Source organism: Oryzias latipes, chromosome 2 (genome assembly GCF_002234675.1).
Source record: "Oryzias latipes chromosome 2, ASM223467v1".
NCBI lineage: Eukaryota > Metazoa > Chordata > Actinopteri > Beloniformes > Adrianichthyidae > Oryzias > Oryzias latipes.
The window spans coordinates 1,788,592-1,813,490 of record NC_019860.2 but is presented as its reverse complement, the minus strand read 5'-3'; the positions used below and the strand labels follow the sequence as shown (position 1 = coordinate 1,813,490).

The 24,899-nt window shown below is 40.9% G+C and overlaps 1 protein-coding gene across 1 annotated transcript; it reads right to left on the bottom strand.

The window, feature by feature from the left end:
• Positions 1-1,334: 1,334 nt before the first annotated feature.
• LOC101167524 (NACHT, LRR and PYD domains-containing protein 12) lies at positions 1,335-20,077 on the bottom strand. The gene is made up of 7 exons (XM_023949660.1): positions 20,056-20,077; positions 19,141-19,309; positions 16,778-16,987; positions 3,942-4,020; positions 3,582-3,780; positions 1,642-3,442; positions 1,335-1,545 (listed from the first exon to the last, which is right to left on the bottom strand). The coding sequence occupies exons 1-7, from the start codon at positions 20,075-20,077 to the stop codon at positions 1,350-1,352; spliced, it is 2,676 nt and encodes an 891-aa protein (XP_023805428.1). The 3' UTR covers positions 1,335-1,349.
• Positions 20,078-24,899: the final 4,822 nt, after the last annotated feature.

Below are 24,899 nucleotides of genomic sequence, written 5' to 3'. Positions count from 1 at the left end.
CCCGTCCTATATTAAGGACCTCATAGTCCCTTACCATCCAATAAGAACACTTTGCTCGCAAAATGCAGGACTGCTTGTGGTTCCTAGAATTAGTAAAAGTACGGTTGGAGGTAGAGCATTTAGCCACCAAGCCCCTGTCTTATGGAATAAAGGCCAACACAGTTTCTATATTCAAAGATAGACTGAAAACATTCCTCTTTGGACAGGCTTATTGTCAGACTAGCGAGGATTGAGAGAATATTTAAACTATTGCTCCCCCTTCCTCACCTACTGTAATGATGTTTGGGGGAATAAGTACAAAAGAAAAAAAAAATCACATTAGATATGCACTGCTGATATATGCAAGTACCTCTGTGAAAAATTTAAAAGGAAAAGGAGTCTCAGAGTGACAGTGAGTGCAGTCAGCAGCAGCATACGGTAATGTTGGTCAATTCTATGTAGTGATGTTATCAGTCAGTCATCAGTACTCATCATATTGATGTGAACACAACTGAAACATGGAGTCTGACCTCAGAGTCTGCAGTCTGCAGTCTGGACTCTCCAGAAAACCACACAGATGAAGAACTCCTGAATCTTGCAGGTTGTTCCTGCTCAGGTCCAGTTCTGTCAGATTGGACGGGTTTTTCTTCAGAGCTGAGACCAGAACTTCACAGCTGGTCTTTGACAAACTGCAGTTCTCCAACCTGCAACCAGACAGAAGAGTGTGTTCAGGAGCAGTGATGCAGCTGGAGGTTCAGGAACTTGATACATTCAGTCAGGTGGGACCCGCCCTGATGACAGACTGACAGATGATAATTTCAGGTGAAATTTTGGACTGGAAGATTGTGAACAGCTCTAAATGAATATGCATTATTTATTAATCTCTTTCTGAATCCCCAAAATATCTCTCCTAAAACAAGTTACTTAGTTTGTTTTAAACCTAAAATCAGGTTAGAGTGAGTTTTTTGGTCATGTTTTTGACATCGCAGCTGCTGATGTTTATGAAGTTAAGAGTTCAGTTTGTTGAAGAATAACCAAACAAGGTCAGATTAAACCCAGAATTTCTTTCTGTTCTGATAAATATTAATATGAACACAGGTATTTTTTTAATGACGCTGTTCAAAAACATAAATAACTATAATTGGCAAACTAAGGAAAAAGTAAAAACATTTAAATTTACATGCGATAAAAGCACCATGACAGTCTGGTTTGGAAAAACATCAAAGAAAAAAGGTAATCAGATTACATCCAGCTGGGGTTTTGAATTTAACAGATGTTTATTTCTATCTATTGCTGTTTCTTTTTCAGTGACATCTCTCTGACACTTTCTCCTGAATCAGAGAAAACCAGACAGAACTTCTTGTAGAGAATCAACATTTTAATGAAACTGACCAGAGAGTCTCCAGTTTACAGTCTGGACTCTCCAGTCCAGCTGACAGTAGCTTCACTCCTGAATCCTGCAGGATGTTGATACTCATGTCTAGATGTCTGAGTCTGGAGGACTGAGTGCTGAGAACTGAGGACAGAGCTTCACAGCTTCTCTCTGACAGGAAACAGCTTCTCAGTCTGAAGAAAACAAAGACAGACAGCAGTTATTGAATCTTTCATGTTTCCACTCAGATTCATTTGTTGACTGAAGGTGATTTTCCTGAGAGTTCTTACAGAGTTTTGTTGGAGGCTTTGATCACTGGCAGCAGCCTCAGTAGAGCCTCCTCTGAAGCAGAGTATTTCCAAAGGTCAAACTCTTCCAGATCTTCTTCTGATGACAGTAAGATGAAGACCAGAGCAGACCACTGAGCAGGAGACAGTTTATCTGTGGAGAGACGTCCTGACCTCAGGACCTGTTGGATCTCCTTCACTAGAGAACCATCATTCAGTTCATTCAGACAGTGGAACAGGTTGATGCTTTTCTCTGCAGACAGATCCTCACTGATCTTCTCCTTGATGAACTGGACTGTTTCCTGATTGGTCTGTGAGCTACTTCCTGTCTGAGTCAGCAGACCTCGAAGGAGACTCTGATTGGTCTGCAGTGAAAGACCCAGGAGGAAGCGGAGGAACAAGTCCAGGTGTCCGTTTGGACTCTGTAAGGCCTTCTCCACAGCACTCTGGTACAACTGGACTGGACCACTTTGAAGAAAAGAGAAAGAAAACCAAGACTTTTTTTGTTGTTCTTCCTCCATGAGGTTGAGTCCGGAGGTGATGAAGGTCAGGTGGACATGAAGAGCAGCCAGAAACTCCTGAACACTCAGATGGATGAAGCAGAAGACCTTGTCCTGGTACAGACCTCTCTCCTCTCTAAAGACCTGTGTGAACACTCCTGAGTACACTGAGGCTGCTCTGATATCGATGCCACACTCTGTCAGGTCGGATTCATAGAAGATCAGGTTTCCTTTCTGCAGCTGCTCAAAAGCCAGTTTCCCCAGAGACTCCATCATCTTCCTGCTCTCTGGACTCCAGTGAGGATCTGTCTCAGCTCCTCCATCATACTTGACCTTCTTGACTTTGGCCTGAACCACCAGGAAGTGGATGTACATCTCAGTCAGGCTCTTGGGCAGCTCTCCTCCCTCTCTGCTCTTCAGCAGATCCTCCAGAACTGTAGCAGTGATCCAGCAGAAGACTGGGATGTGGCACATGATGTGGAGGCTTCTGGATCTCTGGATGTGGGAGATGATCCTGCTGGCCTGCTCTTCATCTCTGAACCTCTTCCTGAAGTACTCCTCCTTCTGTGGATCATTGAACCCTCTGACCTCTGTCACCATGTCAACATATCCTGGAGGGATCTGATTGGCTGCTGCAGGTCGTGTGGTTATCCAGAGGAGAGCAGAGGGAAGCAGATTCCCCCTGATGAGGTTTGTCAGCAGATCAGCCACTGAGGTGGACTTTCTAGGGTCCTTCAGGATCCGAGTCTTGTGGAAGTCCAGAGGAAGTCGACTCTCATCCAGACCATCAAAGATGAAGAGGACCTGGAAGTCTTCAAAGCTGCAGATTCCTGCTTGTTTGGTTTCAGGGAAGAAGTGATGAACAAGTTCCACCAAGCTGAACTTCTCCTCTTTCAGCACATTCAGCTCTCTGAAAGTGAATGGAAATGTGAAGTGGAGGTTCTGGTGGGCTTTGCCTTCAGCCCAGTCCAGAGTGAACTTCTGTGTTAAGACTGTTTTCCCGATGCCAGCCACTCCCTTAGTCATCACGGTTCTGATTGGTTCTGGTCTTCCAGCTGGGAGTTGGAAGAGCTCTTCTTGTCTGATGCTTGTTTCTGCTCTGCCTGCTTTCCTGGATGCTGCTTCAATCTGTCTGACCTCATGTTCTTCATTCAGCTCTCCTCTTCCTCCCTCTGTGATGAAGAGCTCTGTGTAGATCTCATTCAGAAGGGTTGGGCTTCCTGCTTTAGCCATCCCCTCAAACACACACTGGAACTTCTTCTTCAGACCAGATTGGACTTCATGTCGACAAACTGCAGCAGATCCTGAATGAAGACAACAAACAGTAAATCAACTCTCTGCAGCCCTGAATGATGAGGGTTTGAATCCCTGTGGTTCCATGTGTTCAGACATCAGTAAATCTTAATTTCTCAGCAGCTGAAACCTTCAGAGAAATCCTCTTACTGCTCTGCAGTCCATCAGCCAGATCCTCCTGCTTCATTCTCCTCAGGAAGTTCACTGTGATCTTCATCAGTGACTCTCTGCTGCTCCTCTGCTCTTCATCTTCATCCTCCCGCTCCTCTTCATCCTCCATGTGACTCAGAAGCTTCTTCATTTTCTTCAGCTCCTTCTTGACAAAAGTGACAATGTTGTCCTCCAGCAGCTGCAACAGAATTCCAGATGAATGAGCCAATCAGAGTGAAGTCATGGAGCCAAACATCAGCTCCATGTTGGACACACTGACAGTCCACTGGTGTCCAAAGTGCAGCATGGAGACGACTGTGGACAGAATGATGGGAAAGTAGTTGTTGTTCATGTACAGACCAGAAAGATGGAGTCCAGCTGTGTTTGATGCTGCTGGACAGACGGACCACTGGGAGTCTCTGAGCTCTGCTGGTCCAGTCTGTGGAGAATCAGCAACAATCAGATCCATTCTGTCTATGGAGTCACTGAAGTGTCTCTACTGTCTTTGAGTCAAAGGCTGCATTAATGTCTCTGCTGCCCCCATGTCTGGATTCTGACCAGTTTGCCTAAAGAGGCAGAACATCCACAGAGGACTCTGTGACCACAGCCCTCCATGATGCTCTGTCCCACCTAGAGCTAGAGGAGAGCTAACAGGGATGCTCTTTGTGGACTGAAGCTCAGCGTTTAACACCATCCTCCCCAACAAACCAACGTATGGACTTATCGCAAATTAAGTCATAGTGAGCTGCCTGACTACAGAGAACTCTCTCCCAGGAGAACAGAGCAGCAGATGAGCGGGTCTGGATGGTGTTTGAGCTGTGGAGGCAACTTTTGAATGCAGAAATTATGTCTCCAGCAATCCTGTGAAACCGTGAAAACAATCATGCCCAGAAAAAACAGCCTGATGCTATTCACACGTATTTACATGCAGTCAAATGCACATTACGGTCTTTGAAGCCACTCTTGTATTTAGAAGAAAGAAAAGAAAAACATTTGCTAAAGCTTTTAGGGTCTTTCTATATGCAGTGATATTTGAGCCTACACATTGAGAACAAAAGTCACAGTTTAGAGATAAAAATGTCCCAAACTGCACTCAAAACGTTCAGTTTTAAGAACAAAACATTGTAAGTTGCAAATGAAACATTAAATATTTGCTTTCAAAATCATAATAAACATTTTTGCGTTCACGACAACTTTTTTCAAATGCGTTGTCTCATATCTCGCTTTCTCCCTTTATTTAATTTTTTCTTCACTTCTCACAGTTTAATAATATTTTTGTTCCACCAAACGGCCAATCAGAGTCAAGAGGGTTCATGCTGATTGGTCTAGATTACATCCAATCAAGTCACCATATGCATATCCAGGGGCAGTTGTGGTGCAGCGGTAGGGCGGTCAAAAGAATTACAGGATTGATTCCGCCTTGCATGTCCATGTGTCGAAGTGTCCTTGGGCAAGACACTGAACCCCACCTTGCCTCTGGTGGGAGGTTGGCGCCAGTGTTCGGCAGCAGAGCCATCAGCAGTACAGTATGTGAATGTGTGTGTGAATGTGTGAATGGGTCTGTGACTGTAAAGCGCTTTGGGCCTTGTAGGTAGAAAAGCGCTAAATAAGTATACGCCATTTAACCCATATTTATCAAATGTGTCTGTTACCGAGGCTCAGAAGCTGAACAGGTTCTTTTACCCTCAATTTAGTTTCTCTGGCTGAAGAAAAACTGTACATTTTGATTGCAATTTAGAAAATGTTTAATCTCAAAACGCAAACGTGTTCACGCAGAGATTCCAGCCCAGCCTCAGCCAGACTCTGCCTTCAGTGGCTCCAAGGTGAATTGAATTCTAGATCCCCGATCTACACCCACAACTGCAAACCCACACACCATAACAACACTGTTGATACATTTACAGATGATATTGCAGTGGTGGGGGCTGATTCCCTCTGGGGAAGAAATGCAGCTTCATTTTGAAAATGAAAAAGCATTTCTGGTATTGACTTTTATTTTTAATTATGCTTCAGATTCACTTCCCTAGAAGGCAGTAATGCTTGAAGAGGAAATGAAAATTGAACATTTTCAAGGAGGTCCATCTTGGTGCTTTCAATTTATGAAACGCCGTCATCTTTATCTCTGGGCGAGGACTGGTGCAGCAACTTCCAGCAGATTACAAGGAAAAGCTGTTCAGTTTCCACTCACACTGCAGTGAAAAGATCGCAGACTAACACATCTAGCTGCATCACCAACATGGACGAAGTAACGCTGACCTTTGACATCCTGGTGAGTCAAGAAGAACAGGAGCACGATGGTAACGATACGATGCTGGGCGAGTTACAGAGTCCTGGGATAATATAATATGCTTGAACTGTTTTTCGAGTTTTCCCAAAAGCCGGCATCATTCATGAGGAGCCGCCTGGCAACAAGACAGACTGACAATGAGGAAATGGAAGCTGGTTTTTTGGCCCAGATGTTCATTTTAGATACAGAAGATAATGACACTGATGGATTTTTGGATGCTGACTGATGACTGAAAAAATGAAAAATAAATCAAAACCAACTCAGTTTTGCTCCCACTGCCTTTTTAAACATACACTAGCATGCATGTTTTACCAGTATGTGTTTAGGTGCCCTCCGAACACCCGTTGGATCTTTTGTGTGTAAAAAAAAAAAAAAAAAAAAAAAAAATTCCCCCATAACTGAAACTGTGCCCTATAACCCAGTGTGTCCTATGGTTGTGAAAATGCAGTAAATAGAAATAATGTCAGGCATGAAAGGGTTAAATGATGAATTTACTTTCAGAAATTGTATTTATTTTAAAATTGTATTTAGTTAATTATAAGAATGAGGTTTATCTAAAGCAGACTAAATCTAGATCCAGAACAGTAGATTTAGTCTGAAGCATATTGAGACCTGATCTAATCCATGTAGATCTACATGGTTTAGCTGTTGGACAACAGCAGCTACATTTCTGGTTGATGTTTTTCTACAGAGAGGAAGATTCTAGAAAAAGAGAAAAACCTTCTGACTGGCTGGAGGAGAAACAGGTGGACTAGTCAGACTTGGAGAAATCAGCCACACTATGAAACCAAACTCAGACATTTTCAATGAGAAAATCTCCAAAATCCAGAGAAAACTGGAACTTTTCTCCTGATTTGGTTGGAATCAGACTGGAGCTGCTGTCAGTCAGAGTCAGCAGTCAACATGTTTTCTTCTCCAACATCTGGGGGGTATTCCAGAACGCAGGTTATGCTAGCTCTCATGGTAAGTTTGAGGCTAAGGAAGTTGATAACCTCAGCTTTCGGTTCCAGAAATGGAGGTATGTTTCAGGGTAGGTCAAGTTACCATGGCAACTCATGCTCTGAACATAACCTGGTCGGGAGCAGGTTTTGTTGAAGGTTAGTTTGTTTACAGAGAGGTGAAGCAGCATGGCGTGTCCATTTGAAGATGATTTAGTGGATGAAAAAGCTCAGATAATACTTTTTCCACCATGAGAGGGTGATGAGACCACATAGGGATGTTGGAAAGAGAAACTTTTTTACTTTTATCTAACATAGTTATTTGCTTCAGTTAAGATAAATCATTTGTTTGTTAAGTCAGTTTAAAAATAACACGCAGTTTTCAGACAGTTATTTTACTTTCATTCAAATTAATTCAATTAAGTTGGTGTAACGTTGGTCCTGCTGTTAGATCGGCACCGCAAAGGATTGTTGGATACCATTTCCTTTGCCTGTCTGGACGGATTTTGGTTTAAGTGTGGGTTTTTGACCAAATGTGTTTAGTTGTTTAGCTGTTTTACTGTGTTGTGCCATGTTTTGCTGAGTTATTTAGTCCTACTATGCTTATGTCTCTGCACCATGAGTAAGAGTGAAGGAGAGGATGATGAGTTTATATAGCACCCCTACAGGTACATATAATAAAGACAATGGAGGAATATTCTTTACTGAATTTGTGCGCTACGTGCATTTTTTCAACTACCGCTGGCTGCAGCCTACTGAATTGCACAACATAGTGGAATGCTGGAACGCTGAGGAATGCGAACCCGCTGTGGAATGTTAACCCCGCCCACATTGAGCCCGTCTTCTTCTTTGGTTTTACAAGTTTCCATGTGCAATATTGCCACCTACCAGTTTTTAAGGAGTTTTTCCTTATCGTGAAGGGGGGGGGGGGGGGTCTAAGGGCAGGAATATCAGTTTAGTTTAGTCTGTTTTGTTAAAGTTTAGTATTTTCCTAATGCATTCTTTGTATTCATGATCCCCTTTTTCATTGTTTTTCATTGCGCTAAATAAAAATTTTTTTTAATTGAATTAGAGAATTTATACAGTGATTCCTGTCTTCTTATGCCTTTTACAAGTTTCCATGTACATGTATTAGGGAGTTAATAAATTCTGTCTGGCCTCACGGACTCAAAAAATAACTCATTGGATGAACTCAATTTAATTGTGGGCAGGATTTCCATCCAATAAATATGAGTAACCCCACCTCAAAGAAAATTCTTCCATGTAACGAAATATAATCGAGTTAGTCGAACTAAATTTTATCAAGAAAAAAATCATGCAACAGAAGTCTAAAGCTAGATTCAAATTCAGAACCTCTGTATGTTGAACCCGCTAATTAACCTGCTGAGCTAACACTCCTGTGACAACATGAGGCCGCCGGTATAAACAAATAGATTCATTATTTCCATAGATGAGGCTCGTCGTCTATCGTCTTACTGGGAGAAGCCGAGTTGAAGCGATTTCTTGCCACAGTACGTTTTTTATGTGGAAAAAACGAACGAAAGTTTTCTTTTGAAAAGTCGAAGGATTTGAAGGACTAATAGTCATACCAGGCATTACATTAGACGAAGGAGTTGAACATTTTAATAGTTGAATGGTTAAAATAGGTGAAAAATTGTAGCCGTGAGACGGCAAAAACAATAAAGAGAAACAGGAAAACAGCATTCAACAGCATGCTGGAGCTATAGGGGAAAATATTAATACATTTTGTGTTAGGTCAATTAAATGTGGATACATTCTTTTAAAATAAATATTTTTAAATAAAACAAACACAATTTTATTGTGTTACATGAAAGAGGGGCTTAAATCATTTTTTGAGTGATACATAAAAAAAATTGCACCATTCAAATTTTCATCCCTCTCTTCTCTTTCTTCCTCATACAATTCACAATGACACAAAATGTGCTCCACGGATTCTTCCCCTTTCCTGCAATCACAACTGCTCTGACAAAGGTGAGTCAAATGCACGGGCTCAATGTGGGCGGGGTTTACATTCCACAGCGTGTTCACATTCCTCAGCGTTCCAGCATTCCACTATGTTGACCCATTCTGCAGGCTGCAGCCAGGGCTTACTCGTTTTTTTCCGCGTCCTTTTTATTGTTATAAAAATTAGCATATCTGCCAGCTCATATTTAAACATATAAGAGATCAAGAAATATAATTAATTAAGATGGAAAAAATATAAATTGAATTGGAGTAATATGACATTTAGTTAGATAAATACATACATTTGAGTTGTATAAACAATTATTGAGTTTTATAGACGTAAGAAATTAGGTTGATTAAATTTAACTCAATTATTACCAATAGAAGTAATTCATTAAGGTGGCAAAATTGGATAAGTTATATATATATAATATATGCGTCACAAGGAAAATGGAAATAAGATCACAAACTTGTGCGTTTATTTTGTCTGTTCTTACTACAAGCAGAAACTTTTTCTTTTGATGATGCAGCCATATTACTTTTTTGATGGACGTATAATCTTCATACGCCGTCATTAAAACCTCAGACTCCATCTCACTGAAGTATAGCGCTTTCTTTTTTCCACGCGTTTCCATGGTGACTCCAGAAATCGGCGATCCATTGAGAATGTCTTTATGTACCTGCTGTGCACGTGCATTAACCCAGGGTTACCAAGTCGAGCGTAATTACACTAACTCATATCCGGTCTTTTGGAACCGACATACCCCGGGTAAGCAAGTTCAGGCGGATTTCAGCCAGAGTTCAGGGTTAAAGTCAGGCTAGTTTAAACATGCTTCCTGGAATACCCCCCTGATGTCTCTCAGAGACTCTCAGAAGACTCAACTGAAAAGATCTCATCACACACATGATGCTCCAAGTGAGTCTGATCAGAGAGATCCAGAACTGAACCAGACCTCAAGTCCTTCATCTGAAAACTGTTGATCATCTGAACTAGAATCCAGCCTCCAAAAACTCTGACAAACACTCACTGGTCCACTGCTGGATGGATGTCTTTGAAGTCTGGATTAAAACACTTTGACCCGTCACTCTTGAAGGAAACACAGCTGGATCCAGATCCAGGTCTCTGTTGGATCCTGACAAAAAACAACAACAAGTGTTTCATTATAAACTCATCTCTTGTTTTCTGGAGGTTGATCAGATTATCTTCCATGTTGAACTATTGAACTCAGATCATGAACAGACTGATCTGCAGTGAGACAGTCTGTTCAAACGCCCCCTTCTGACAACTGTCTGACACTGCATGCAGGTATTGTTACTGGTATAATGTGTTTGTGGACAAAAACACAAATCTGAAATGTCAAATTAGTTTTCTGATAATAGATTATTAGTTTGGTTAAAACAAGACTGTATTTAAAAACATCAGGCTGAACCCTAAATATTTAAATGATTATTCATATAATAATTCATTTCCAGCCTCAGTTTCTGTCCTCGTGAATCAACTCTTTGTACTCATAGAACAATATTGATGAGTAGAAAATCTATGTTGGACTAATTAAAAGATTTATTAGACTGCAATGGATATAAATAGACTTTTATGTCATTTATGGACAAAATGAATCTGAAGTTCAGCTTTAAACAGGGTTCGTCAGGGAAAACCTAGAAAAGTTTTGGAAAATGAAAATGTTTCTAAAACAATTGAAAAAAATGAAATCTTCTGTAAAGTTTTGATAAAGTCATGAAATTTTAATATTTTGGATGCAAAAACATAAAAATAAAATAGTTTAACGTGAGATTTGAATAGAAAATGTGGCAGAAGTTCAACCTGTTGCTATCGGTGATGAGAGTTCACGTTGGCGTACAGCAGCTGGAATTGTCATCAGTTCAGTTTCTACTTTCTATTCATGGATTGAGAAAAGATCCAAAATGCTGGAAATGTAGCTTTAACAACAAATGTCTTTTCAAGGAGAAGTACCAACTGTGGATGATTAAGGTCAGGGTTCAACAACCAAATGGTTCCTGAATGTGGCTGTGTCTGCGGCTCACTGCTCCCTCGGGGGAGGGGCCAACAGTGGGAACACATTTCACACACCTAGGAGTGTGAACGCTAACGGGACTTGAACTTTAAACACATGACTACATTTAGCCTGGAAAGACCTTAAACTACCTGCACCAATGTTCATCTTTGCTGCATGTATAACATGTAGTCAACGTGAATTTCCATCACTTTTTATGCTGGTCACACAGAAATCCATGAGAATGACATCATCAACAACTGTGTTCTTCACGATATCTCCAGTCTGTTTAGTTCTTCCTACTTTATCCACAAACATTACAGAGAAAACGTTGGAGAAGTATTAAATATTGACCAGAATGAACCGTTTATTTATTTGTGACTCAATCCAGACAACAATGTTGGGCACAAAAGCAGCAAAGTCTGTGGGTGACCAGCTGGACCCTCATGTTGTGGGCGTGGTCAACTTAGACTTGGAGAAATCAGCCACACTATAAAACCAAACTCAGACATTTTTAAAGTGAAAATCTCCAAAATCCAGAGAAAACTGGAACTTTTCTCCTGATTTGGTTGGAATCAGACTGGAGCTGCTGTCAGTCAGAGTCAGCAGTCAACATGTTTTCTTCTCCAACATCTCTGATGTCTCTCAGAGACTCTCAGAAGACTCAACTGAAAAGATCTCATCACACACATGATGCTCCAAGTGAGTCTGATCAGAGAGATCCAGAACTGAACCAGACCTCAAGTCCTTCATCTGAAAACTGTTGATCATCTGAACTAGAATCCAGCCTCCAAAAACTCTGACAAACACTCACTGATCCACTACTGAACTGACGTCTTTGGAGTCTGGAATATGATCGGTTAACTCATCACTCCTGGCGGAAACACTGCTGGATCCAGATCCAGGTTCAGATCCAGGTTCAGTTTCAGGTCTACTTCTAGGTTCAGATTCAGGTCCAGGTTCATGTTCATGTTCAGATCCAGGTCTTGGGGCCAGTCCTGGTCCAGGTTTTTCTTGAATCCTGTTGGAAAAACAATTGTTTTAATAAAACTCATTTTTAAAAATCTGTGACATTTCTACATGTCATCAAACTATTACTTCCATCCAGCTGTGGTTTGTAAACTAAAGTTTCAAACCACTTTGAAGCTTTAGTTTTCCACAAGTGTTTTATTAAATAAGCTAACATGTCTGGAATGAATGCAAAGTCTTTCAATGTTGTTCAAACACAACTGAAGACCAACCTTCAAGTCACAACCATGACTCCATGTGAGCCACAGGCCACACCTGACCCAATCCTAACACAGGCAAAGCTTGACATTGCTGCCGTTAAGGTTGAACTACTTATAGCACTGCAAAAAGGTATTGCAGAAATATTCTAGAAAGCTCCCGGTCCAGACGGTTTCCGGCTGAATTTTATAAGAAATTGATTGAAAAATTGGCACCATAATTTTTAACAATGTTTAATGAATCCTTTGCATGAGGGTCTCTACTAGGGATGTTGGACATAATCGTTTTGGTGACATATTGTGATAGTTCATTTGGCGATACTTCTATCCATTCATAATGCAGTCAGGATGATTGAATTATTTATGAGTGTTTTTCAGTGTCTGACTTTCAGTGTTTTTCACTCAGACCTCCGACCACTAGTTGGCAGCAGACAACACGGAGCCTCTTTGAGCAGCTCTGCACGCACTAAACAACAGGAAGATCTCAGCTAGAGGCAGCTTGCTATGTTGTTATGAGACATGAACTACTGAAACTCTGTGCCATGTTGCTGCTAGTATCACATAAAACTGTGGCTTGTGGTGCTTTTTGGCAGATAATGCACTTAGTATCAACCAAAATGCTATCGGCAAAATGGGCCAAGGTTCTGCAGAACCTACCAGCAATAGATTATAGTTTAGCTACCTGTTTTTTTGTTTGTTTGTTTGTTTATTTTATTTTATTATATTTTTTAACTTGTCCTGTCCAACAGCTGGGCAGGCAGATGAGAGCTGAGGGCCTCTTGTGTTGGACATATTTTACTTTAACAAGAGGGGTTATTAATCTACAGACAAACCAAAGGTATGTCTGAATAAACCCCTTTTGTAATTGAGGCCAACCTTTATTAATTTCAATCATGTTTGAAAATCTTTGGTGTTGGACCGGACGGAAAAGGAAAGAGGGGAAGAAGAGAGAGGGACGCTAGAGAGAGGGGGGGTAGGGGGTGATAATAGGAGGGGAAGGGGGATAAGACCATGAAGCAGCATAGAGCAACAAGTTTACTGGTTGTTAATCATTATGGTAAGGTTCAAATGTAGTACAAAAAGGGCGGAGCCTGTCCACACACACACTCAAATGTTATCAACACACCTGGGGGGTATTCCAGGAAGCATGTTTGAACTAGCCTGACTTTAAACCTGAACTCTGGCTGAAATCCGCCTGAACTTGCTTACTCTGGATATGTTGGTTCCAAAAGACCAGGGGCCTGTTTCAGAAAGGAGGTTCAACCAACTCTGAGGTTAAACTTGAACTCTGAGTTGGTCAATCGAGAGATTAACAACTCTGAGTTTTCTGTTTCAGAGAAGCTGATCCGAGTTAGGTCAATCAACTCTGAGTGGACTGATTCGGAGGTGAGCGTGAGCACCGCGACTATAAGAAGCCATTATCAATGGAGCGCAGATATCACGAGTCACCATGGCAACCGTGAAAAAAAGAGGTCTGCATATTTTTCTCCAGCTGAACTTGACGTGCTGCTGCAGAGTTACAGTGAATATGAGCACATATTCCAGAAGAAAAGCAACACCGCTGCATCTGCAAAACAGAGACAGTTAGCGTGGGAAAACATAGCTGCTCAAGTTAATGCGGAAGTTTGCATTGAAATCATTGTTATAAAATATTGGCTGTAATAACTTTTTAAATAGTGTAAGGTGTGAAATAAAAAATGGCGATATTTAGGAGTACTTTTGAAGTGTTATTCCTGGTGTTATTGCATGAAATGCTGCATAGTGTACAGAACCAATCTGGGGGAAAATGCATTTAACGTCGGTAATGTTTAGAGGACTTTTTTGTCAACCTTCCCCTCTTGCAAACGTTGGTCAGTTTAATATTAATACATGCATTGTAGCCGGCCTCACAGGGTTCGGTGTCGGTAGATGTGAATGAAATTATGGCGCTCAGACACACACGTCTGTTCACTCCACATGTCTCTTTATTATAAATCTTGCTCAGCAGAACACATGCCCCCTACAGTCCCACTACCGTAACTGCAGTAGTAAATGCATGAACATGAGACACTGCATGGGCTGCTACAGAATTGTGTTTTTAAAAGTGAACTTTTGTCTACCCTTGTATTGATCAAGTGGTACAGGTCTATATGGGATTAAGAAAGTAAGCAGTACTAGCAAATTGTGTTTCCAAAAAGTAATTGTTACATTAATCTAATTCAATGTCCCTGATTTCATTTTCATGTAGATGCAATCCTGCAGGAATTAAAAGAACATGGCAGCAGCTAAAAATGAAGTATAAAAACATAATTCAATCAGGTCAAATTTGAGCATGTTATGGATGTAGGCTTTGTTGACAATATTTGACATATGAAACATCTACATAGCAATATCTAATGTTGTTTTCATTGTATATATGTAATTGACTGCAACGAAAAAAGGTAACGCTCACACAAAAACGTATGGGGAAATGACAAAAAAATCGAGTCTAGGTCTCAAAATCCTCGTACGAGGTAAATGTAATTCTCTAGGAATTAATGCAGCCTCCTCGTCTATTGGGTCCTCCAAAAAGGACAAGCCATTCTTGTCACTTAGATCGTGTGACGGAAATGTGGGCAATGAAGGTTAAAGCGACAAATACCGCTTCGTCTTTAAAAAGGGGAGGGGACTGGCAGAAACCTTGAGTTTAGAGGATAAAACCTGCTCCCGACCAGGTTAGGTTCACAGCACAAGTAACCATGGACACTGACTCCGAGTATAAGTTACCTCTCTTTCAGAAACGGGTTTGACTTACTCTGCTTTCTCTGGTTTAACAAACCTCCCATTCTGAAACGGAAAACCCAGGGTTTCCCTGATTTCAGGGTTAATGCACTCAGAGTTTACACTTAACCTCCTTTCTGAAACAGGCCCCTGATATGAGTTGGCGTAATTACGCTCGACTTGGTAACCCTGGATTAATGCACGTGCACAGCAGGTACATAAAGACATTCTCAATAGATCGCCGATTTCTGGAGTCACCATGGAAACGCGTGGAAAAAAAAAAAGAAAGCGCGACACTTGAGACGGAAGTGAGACGGAGTCTGAGAGTTTAATGACGGCGGATAAAAATTATAAGTCCATCAAAAAAGAAACACGGCTGAAAAATAATTTAAATAATTTAGTTAAATTTATTCAAACTCAATAATTGTTTATACAACTCAACTTTACGTATTTATCTAACTAAATGTCACATTACTCCATTAATCTTTTTTCCATCTTAATTACTTATATTTCTTGAACTTTCATATGTCTAAGTTTGAGCCGGCAGATATGCTCATTTTTATAACAATAAAAAGAATGGGAAAAAATGCACGGGGTGCAAAAATTCATCACAGAATATTCCATTACTGTCATGACAGGTTTGGGTGGTAGAGGTGCTATATAAACTCATCATCCTTTCCTTCACTCTCACTCATGGTGCAGAGACTTAAGCATAGTAGGACAAAATAGCTCGGCAAAACACAGTAAAACAGCTAAACTGAACACATCTTGTAAAAAACCCACACCTAAACCCAAATCCATCCAGACAGGCAAAGGGAATGATATCCCAGAATCCCTTGCGGTGCCGATCTAACAGCAGCATCAAAGTTACACCTACTTAATTGAATTACTTTGAACGAAAGGAAAATAATTGTCTGAAAACTACGTGTTATTTTTAAGGTGACCTAACAAAAAAATGATTTATCTTAACTGAAGCAAATAATGAAGTTAGATCAAAGTAAACAAGTTTATCTTTCCAACATCCATATATGGTCTTATCATCCTCTCATGGTGGAAAAAGTATTATCTGAGCTTTTTCATCCACTAAATCATCTTCAAATGGACACACCATGCTGCTTCACCTCTCTGTAAACAAACTAAGCTTCAACTAAACCTGCTCCCGACCAGGTTATGTTCAGAGCATGAGTTGCTATGGTAACTTGACCGAAAGCTGAGGTTATCAACTTCCTTAGCCTCAAACTTATCGTGGGAGCTAGCATAACCTGCGTTCTGGAATACCCCACTGCTGGCTGAAAAAATGTTCACATGTCAACATGTACACAAAACAGATAGTGTTCACACACGCATACTTATGCCTTTAAACCAACAAGTGTGAAATCTTTCATTCATTCTATCACGCAAACTATTAGTGCAAAGGTGAGCTAATAACCTGTGCTCAGGTGAGTGTTTATGTTCTTCTAAAATGGATGGAGGAATGTGAAAAGAAGGAAGGAGATCATATAAATAATCAACGTAAAATTTACTTTAAAAGAAAAGAAAGTTTGAAAATTGAGTTAAAAATAAAGGATGTAAAGGAAAGAAAAGTGCAGATAGGACCTTCCAGTCATATACACGGCTAAACAGAAATGTTTTAAGTCTAGATTTGAACATGAACATAGAAGAGGCCTTCAGGGAGGCTGTTCCAGATTTTAGCTGCAGAATATTGAAACGCTGATTCCCCTTGTTTAGTTCTGACTCTGGGAATCAACAGGAGGCCGGTCCCTGTTATTATGATTATGATGATGAAGCAAGTCTACCAAATCCAGAGAAAACTGGAACTTTTCTCCTGATTTGGTTGGAATCAGACTGGAGCTGCTGTCAGTCAGAGTCAGCAGTCAACATGTTTTCTTCTCCAACATCTCTGATGTCTCTCAGAGACTCTCAGAAGACTCAACTGAAAAGATCTCATCACACACATGATGCTCCAAGTGAGTCTGATCAGAGAGATCCAGAACTGAACCAGACCTCTTTAAGTCTGACAAACACTTACTGTTCCACTCCTGGATTGATGTCCTTGGAGTCTGGAATATGACTTGTTGACTCGTCACTCCTGGGGGAAACACTGCTGGATCCAGATCCAGATTCAGATCCAGGTTCAGGTTCAGGTCTTATTCCAGGTTCAGGTTCAGGTCCTGGGGCCAGTCCTGGTCCAGGTTTCTGTTGAAACTTTAAGCGTCTGGAAAAGCACAGATAAATCCAATCCACTATTATTATTATTATTTCAATGTCCAAAGAGAAAACGGCTTCATAAAAGGGCCTCGATTGCCTTCTAACACCCACAAACTTTTCAATTTAATCTATTCCAAACACTCTGCTGAACTTCCTGAGATCGATATTTCCCCAGATGCTAAAAAAGTATTGATAGAGTGGAGTTTAAGCATTTGTTTTCTGTACTTAAAAAAATTAGGCTTTGGCGATAAATTAATTGCCTGGATTTGCCTACATAACACATTTCCCAAAGCCAGTATGCATATCAATGAGACTCACTCTGACTTTTTCACTCTTGATCGCGGTATTCAACAGGGCTGTCCCTTATCGCCTTTGTTTTTCCCATTGCAGTTGAGCCGTTGTCTATTATTTTAAGGTCTGCCCCATTGTTTAGATGGATTACTCGTGAAGGGACTTAACACAGACTTTTGTGATATGCCGATGATTTGATATTATATGTAACTGATCCCATAATTTCACTATCCTCGGTTTATAGTATTTTAGTGTAATTCTGTTCCCCATCAGGGTAAAAATAACATTTACAGAAAAGTGAATGTTTCCCAACTGATCCTGCTGATGGTGCTCTCAGACCATCAGACTTGCTCTTTAAATGCGGCCCATTGTTGTTTTCCATCTACTTGCTGCCACAGGGAATGCGGTTTTGGAAGCATAAGGTGAACTTTAACCTTTATGCAGACAACTGCAAAATTTATGTCCCTATATGTGAGGGACCCGACCGCACGATTAACTCAATAATTGACTGCCTTGCTGAAGTTAGGGCGTGGATGTTGGCTAACCTTTTTGGCCTTAATGAAAGCAAAATGGAGGTAGCAGTGTTTACCGTTGTGGTCAAAAAGATCATGGTGTTGATCTCCTCTCTCTTGCCCCTTTTGAACAGTCTGTGGTCACAAACCTAGGTGTGAAACTTGATGCAGCTCTGAAGCTCCACCTCCAAATAAATGCTGTGACCAGGTCCTGCTTTTTTCAGATGTGAAGTCTGGCTAGAATTAAGTCTTTCATATCAAAAACAAACTGTGATATTGTCACTCATGCCTTCATTTTATCCAAACTAAAATATTGCAGCTCTTCATAAACTGGATTAGCCAAGGTTTCATTAGCCAGGCTGCAGCTGGTCCAAAACACAGCAGCCAGATTTATTTGTGGGGCAAAGATGTTTGACCACAGAACCCCGATCTTGGTCTCTTTGAACTGGCTGCCAGTGCAATACTTAGTTTTTATTCTGGTCCTTACTTTATGATCCTTTGCAGGTACGGCACCTTTTTACCTCTCCAGTTTGCTTTTAAAATATTCCCCCCTAAAGTCCTTATGTTCCTCTCACCAGTTTGTGTTAATGGTTCCCAGAACCAAATGTAAGTTTCAGGGGGGCCGTTAGTTTGCTCTGCTGGCTCCTAAACTATGGAATCAGTTGGTACCGGCTATTAGAGATGTCATGTTCTTGGAGAGTTTTAAAAAAGAATTGTTCCTCCATTTCAGCGATTTAGCATCAGCCTAGCCCTGTTATGATTATGATGATGAACCAAAACTGGAACTTTTCTCCTGATTTGGTTGGAATCAGACTGGAGCTGCTGTCAGTCAGAGTCAGCAGTCAACATGTTTTCTTCTCCAACATCTCTGATGTCTCTCAGAGACTCTCAGAAGACTCAACTGAAAAGATCTCATCACACACATGATGCTCCAAGTGAGTCTGATCAGAGAGATCCAGAACTGAACCAGACCTCAAGTCCTTCATCTGAAAACTGTTGATCATCTGAAATAGAATCCAGCCTCCAAAAACTCTGACAAACACTCACTGATCCACTACTGAACTGACGTCTTTGGAGTCTGGATTACCACCCTTTGACACGTCAGTCCTGAAGGAAACACAGCTGGATCCATGTTCAGAGCTCTGTAAAATCCTGATGGAAAAACATTAGTTTGATTAGAAACTCATTTCTTGTGTTCTGGAGGTTGATCAGATTATTTTCCATGTTGAACTATTGAACTCAGATCATGAACAGACTGATCTGCAGTGAGACAGTCTGTCCAAACGCCCCCTTCTGACAACTGTGTGACACTGCATGCAGGTATTTCAGTTGAATTCAAAACATGCATCTGAAACACTCACTGTTCCACTGCTGAACTGACGTCTTTGGTCTCTTGAATATGACTTGTTGACTCGTCAGTCCTGGGGGAAACACTGCTGCATCCAGATCCAGGTTCAGATCCAGGTCCAGGTTCAGATTCAGGTTCAGGTTCAGATCCAGGTCCAGTTTCAGGTTCAGGTTCAGGTTCAGATCCAGGTTTCTGTTGATTCCTGATGGTAAAACAATTGTTTTAATAAAACTCATTTTTAAAAATCTGTGACATTTCTACATGTCATCAAACTTTTACTTCCATCCAGCTGTGGTTTGAAAACTAAAGTTTCAAACCACTTTGAAGCTTTAGTTTTCCATAAGTGTTTTATTAAGTTAGCTAACATGTCTGGAATGAATGCAAAGTCTCGCAATGTTGTTCAAACGCAACTGAGGCCCAGCCTTCATGTCGCAACCATGGCTCCATGTGAGCCACAGGCCACACCTGACCCAATCCTAACACAGGCAAAGCTTGACATTGCTGCCATTAAGGTTGAACTACTTACAGCACTGCAGAAAGATATTGCAGAAATATTCTAGAAAGCTCCCGGTCCAGACAGTATTCCGGCTGAATTTTATAAGAAACGTATTGAAAAATTGGCCCCATTATTTTTTAATCAATGTTTAATGAATCCTTTACATGGGGGTCTCTACTAGGGATGTTGGACAAAATTGTTTTGGTGACATATTGTGATAGTTCATTTGGCGATACTTGTATCCATTCATAATGCAATCAGGATGAATGAATTATTAATTTCAGTGTCTGACTCTTGTTTTCCACTTTAACTTCCGACCACTAGTTGGCAGCAGAGCACACGGAGCCTCTTTGAGCAGCTCTGCACGCACAAAACAGGAAGATCTCAGCCGGAGGCAGCTGGTTCTGTTGTTATGAGACATGAACTACTTAGTTTTTACTTAGGATGGATACCAACACTGAAACTCTGTGCCATGTTGCTGCCAGTATCATAAAACCGCGGCTTGTGGTGCTTTTTAGTGGCTAACGCACTTAGCATCAACCAAAATGCTGTCGGCAAAACGGGCCAAAGTTCTGCAGAACCTCCCAGCAATAGATTCTAGTTTAGATACCTGGTTAAGGCACATTCATTCCAATGTTTTTCTTATACTGATCAATCTATGTTGAACTAAGACTGGATGAAGAATGAAATTCTAACAGATTTATTAGACTGCAATGAAAATCTTTAGACCTTTTTTTTCCCCTTGATCTGCGTCTCCTTTTGGACCCCAAGCTGGATCCAGATCCAGGTTCAGGTCCAGGTTGGTTCCTGTGAAGAATGAAGGTTGCTGGTGTGAGTCCTGAGCTCTGACATGGAGAAGATCATGGACAGTTGGAGATGTTCATCTCACCTCTGAGCTCTGCTCTGGTTGTCATGGTTACCATCTCTGCTTCTAGAGGGAGGGGCTCCCTCCTGTGGTTCCTCCCACTGATCCATGCTGCTGGATTCACTGGATCCACATCAGCTCACACACACCTTCCACCTTCACCTGCAGAGGAAACCCTCATCATCATCAGAGGAAGCTGCCATCAGCTGCTGCACTTCTGCTCTCCCTCCACCAGGTGGAGACATGGAGCTGCAGCAGCAACATTTCCATTCAGTCACTTTGACAAAGAAACAACAAACTTCCTGTTTCTACACTTCAGGAAACATGAAGCATCAAGAAAAACAGACAGAAATCAAAGAATGAGGAGAAAAGAAAGAAAGACATGAATTCTTCCTCTCAAAGCTCCAACAGAGACTTTGATTCCACTGTTGAACCTCTATACTGGAAAACATTACAGGTTACTTGTTCTAAAGTAATCCATTACTTCACAATATTACTCTCTGAAAGCTGTAACATGAGTCCAGAGTTACTTTTTAGTTCTTTTCTTTAGAACAGCTGCAGAAGAAAAACTTCTGAAGAGACAAATTTACCACCAAGTTGTTCTCATTTCTATGAAGGACGATTTGGTTTCATGAAGATTTCTGATAATAAAGTTTATTTCTGGTAAAGTGAAAACAATGTGAACACAATCAGAGATCAGAATTCAGCTTCAGTGAGTTTAGTCCATAAAAAGAAAACTTAGAGTGTTTTCAAACTGGACACATTGGTGTAAAGTGAACCAGAGTTTGTTTCCTGATAATCAGGAACAAATTTTTAGTCTGAACAAACCCAAGTGGATCCTGGTCTGGAACCAGGAACCGCTCTCTAACCCATATTTGGAGGTGGTCTCTGTTCATTTCCAATCAGACTGAGCTTCAGTTCTCTGATATTCCTCAGAGACACAGCAGAAAACATGAACTAAACACATTTGGAATGTGATAAAACACAAGTTTTACAAGAGTAAAAAGATAAAGAAGAAAAAAAATCTTTCTAGCTTAGAAAAGATATGATATGAAATCTAATTAAAAGCTTATTTTAAAAAGTGTGTTTTTAATTTCTTTTTAAAAACCTCCACAGAAGATGAGGCCCTCACATCCTCAGTAGACTATTCCACAGACGAGGCCCATAGTTCTAAATGAGGCCTCGACGTGGTTTTTTGTCCTGACCCTGGAAACCTTCAGCAGGCCTGCACCTGAGGACCTAAGGGCTCTGGGAGGTTCATACGTTAAAAGCGAGTTGGATATAAAAGAAGGACCAAGACCCTGAAGTCAGACTCAGAGGAACAGAGAGTTTGTTCACATGCAGCTCAGGAAAATGGCTGACAGTGAAGCTGAGAAGCTTTTCTTTCCATGTCTGTTAGAATCACAACGTTTGAAATCCACAAGATCCTAAAACTGAAGGAAAAGGACTGAAGAACAAATGGATTTGATGTAGATTTATTAGTTTGATTACAGATTTTATTGGATTTTTAGTGGAATATTGTTAGATTCTGTTTAGGATTCAGATGTTTTTAGGATTTAGATGTTTTTAGGATTTAGATGATGGCTCTCCTCTGCTAAAGCTCAGAACTGAGCAGATTGAAGTCTGAATGTGAACAAGTCAGAAAAGCCGTTTGAGGCAGAGATTTGATGACAAAGAAAACCTCAAACTGAAAGAATGTGGATCTTCCAGATCTGTCAGAGCTTCCAGGAAAAACTCTGACAGATTCCAACAGAGAGAAAGATGTGAGGAGCAGAAAAACACTTTAGTTTGACACTTTGATCAATGCAGGAAGTTTAGACAAAGTCCAGAAAAATAATTATTTTTCATTCTCAACTCATAACTTATGAAATTATAACTTTATTATCATATAATACTGACTCTTTTACCGATAATCCTACAAGTTTATCCTCATAAATTCACAACTTCTGTCTCATAATTGTAATACTTTATTCTAGTAAATGTATTTATTATTTTTATTTTGATGGAGGCTCCAGTACTCATAAAGTTCAAATGACAGAACTAGAAAAACTAGACAAACAACTCTGTGCTAAAAACAAGAAACATAAAAACCAGAGTTTAGGGTCAATGAAGACTAACAGCAGATTAAACACAATTATTTAAGATAATGTGAAAAATAGAATTTATAGTCGGTGAATAAAAGCAGAAAAATCTTTGTTTTCATCCACTAAGGCCTCATTGTCTCTCTGCTACAAACATTTCTATTCTAGGTTGTTTGTCTGATGGAATCTGAGAGTTCCTGAACATGGAATGAGGAAATATTACTCTACTGTGTTCCAGCACACAGTTACCTGGAACTGTAATCTATTACTTTAGTAATGAGTTCTCACACAGACTTGGATGGAGGAGAACAGGAAGGTTTGGAGACAGAAATGAAAAAACACAACAAGCATCAGCTGATTGTTGTTGACTTGATGAAGAAGAGTCTTCCATGTTGTTGATCCAACAATGATGAAGCTTTGGAAACAGCAGAGTGAGGAGAGTTTGCAGAGAAAGAAGAAGATCTTCTCCAAACATTCAGAAACAAACAGTCAAGTTAGTGAAGACAAAGTTCCAGAAACAAACTCACTTCAGTTTCTGCAAAGAGATGAAGAGGAAGAAGAGTCTCCACTCACCGTGTCAACGCAGCTGCAGCACTGATCACTGACTCACAACCAGGAAGAGTCCACCTGGATGGAGGCGGGGCAGCACAGGTGGGCGGGGCAGCACAGGTGGGCGGGGCAGCACAGGTGGGCGGGGCTGAAGTGGAAATTTAATGTTAGATTCAGACTGTGAGCCTTCCTGGAATCAAACCCTCAACCTGCCTGTTGTCTACCAAGTGAACACCCACTGCCCCACAGTCAGAGGATCAGGATCTGATCAGGTGTTATCCTGACATAAAAAGGGGGCGGGGCTTCTTGTTGGAGGTGAAATGACTGACAGGAGCTGAAGGATGTTTGTAAAGTGACCTGAGATTTTGAGATGAAGATGGAGGAAGAAACATCCCATGAACACAGCAGGACGTTTAGAGAAACTAAAGACAGAGAACAAGTTCAACCAGAAACCTGACAGTCACTGGGAGGAGGGGCGGAGCTTCAAACTGTCAGATTGACAGATAGTTGACCTCAGTGAAGGTCATGTGACCTTCTGCTTTCTGTTCTCCTCCTTCCAGACGTGCATGACCCCCCCTCATCTGTCATCTACTGACACTGAAGCAGAAACTTCCAGCTCAACGTTTCAAATCCACAAGATCCTAAAACTGAAGGAAAATGACTGAAGAACAAACGGATTTGATGATGAATAATTATTAGTTATTAATAGTTATTAGTTTGATCACAGGTTCTATTGGATTTTTAGAGGAACATTGTTGGATTCTGTTTAGGATTCAAATATATTTTTAGGATTTAGATGTTTTTAGGATTTAGATGATGGCTCTCCTGTGGGGCCGGTTTAGCTCGTCTTGGTATGCGGCGCCTTCCGTCCGTGAAGCCAGGTTTCAATCCCGGGTTGCTCCCTATTCCCTTCTCTGCTGCTGTGCCGGTCCCAAGCCCGGTTGGATTGAGAGGGTTGCATCAGGTCGGGCATCCGGCTTAAAAACATTCCCAAGTTTACCATGCAACTCATCCTCGTGGGAGGGTTGTTTCGCTGTGGCAACCCCTGATGGGAGAAGCCGAAAGTGTAAGAAGATGATGGCTCTCCTCTCCTCAGAACTGAGCAGATTGAAGTCTGTGTTAGAGTTATATAATTATCATTTGCTTGCACACTATAATCTCCATAATATGATTGTTTCATTTCTATCATTCAGTAAGAAAACAATGACCTGAAAAGTTCTGATTATACGAGAATATGATGTTCCTGTTGTTTCTGATTAAATGACCAACATTCATGTCTGCAACCTTCAGTTTTCAATAAAAGAAGGCTCCATGCACTAGGAGGGCAGAACTCCTCTGTGACAGCTCGATTCTCCTTCTGCAGAAGTCTAGCAAAAGTTCTCATCTCCTGTGTGGTTCTTCTCTTTATTAAGGAAAAAGTCAGAACCCTGACAGTCTGAATGTGAACAAGTCAGAAAAGCCGTTTGAGGAAGAGATTAGATCACAAAGAAAACATCAAACTGAAAGAATGTGGATCTTCCAGGTGATCTGTGGGACTTTTTCTCTGCCGTTGAAGGAGGAGCAGCTTGAGTTTGGAAGAATGTTCTGCAGCAGAACCACATTCTTGAAGGACTTCCTTGTTCCTCAGTAGCAGGGCGTGTCTGAACGGCTGCAGATTCTTCAAAAGATGAAGGTTTCCTGCAGCTGGATTGAAGGAGTGCTGCCCCCTGGTGGACAGGGACTCAGCAAGGAAGCTTCAGGATGGAGTCGGTTCCAACAGATCAGATCAATGTTCTGCTCTCAGGCTGTTTCATCAGCTGGC

Excerpts from the sequence above, each read along its gene's own strand:
- LOC101167524 (XM_023949660.1), bottom strand. The coding sequence starts at position 20,077 with ATGGCACAGAGTTTCAGTGTTG. Across the intron at positions 19,310-20,055 it reads GGCACAGAGTTTCAGTGTTG|GAATCAACAGAAACCTGGAT; the intron begins GTATCCATCCTA and ends TTTTACCATCAG. Across the intron at positions 4,021-16,777 it reads ATCAATCCAGGAGTGGAACA|ACTGGACCAGCAGAGCTCAG; the intron begins GTAAGTGTTTGT and ends GATTCTCCACAG.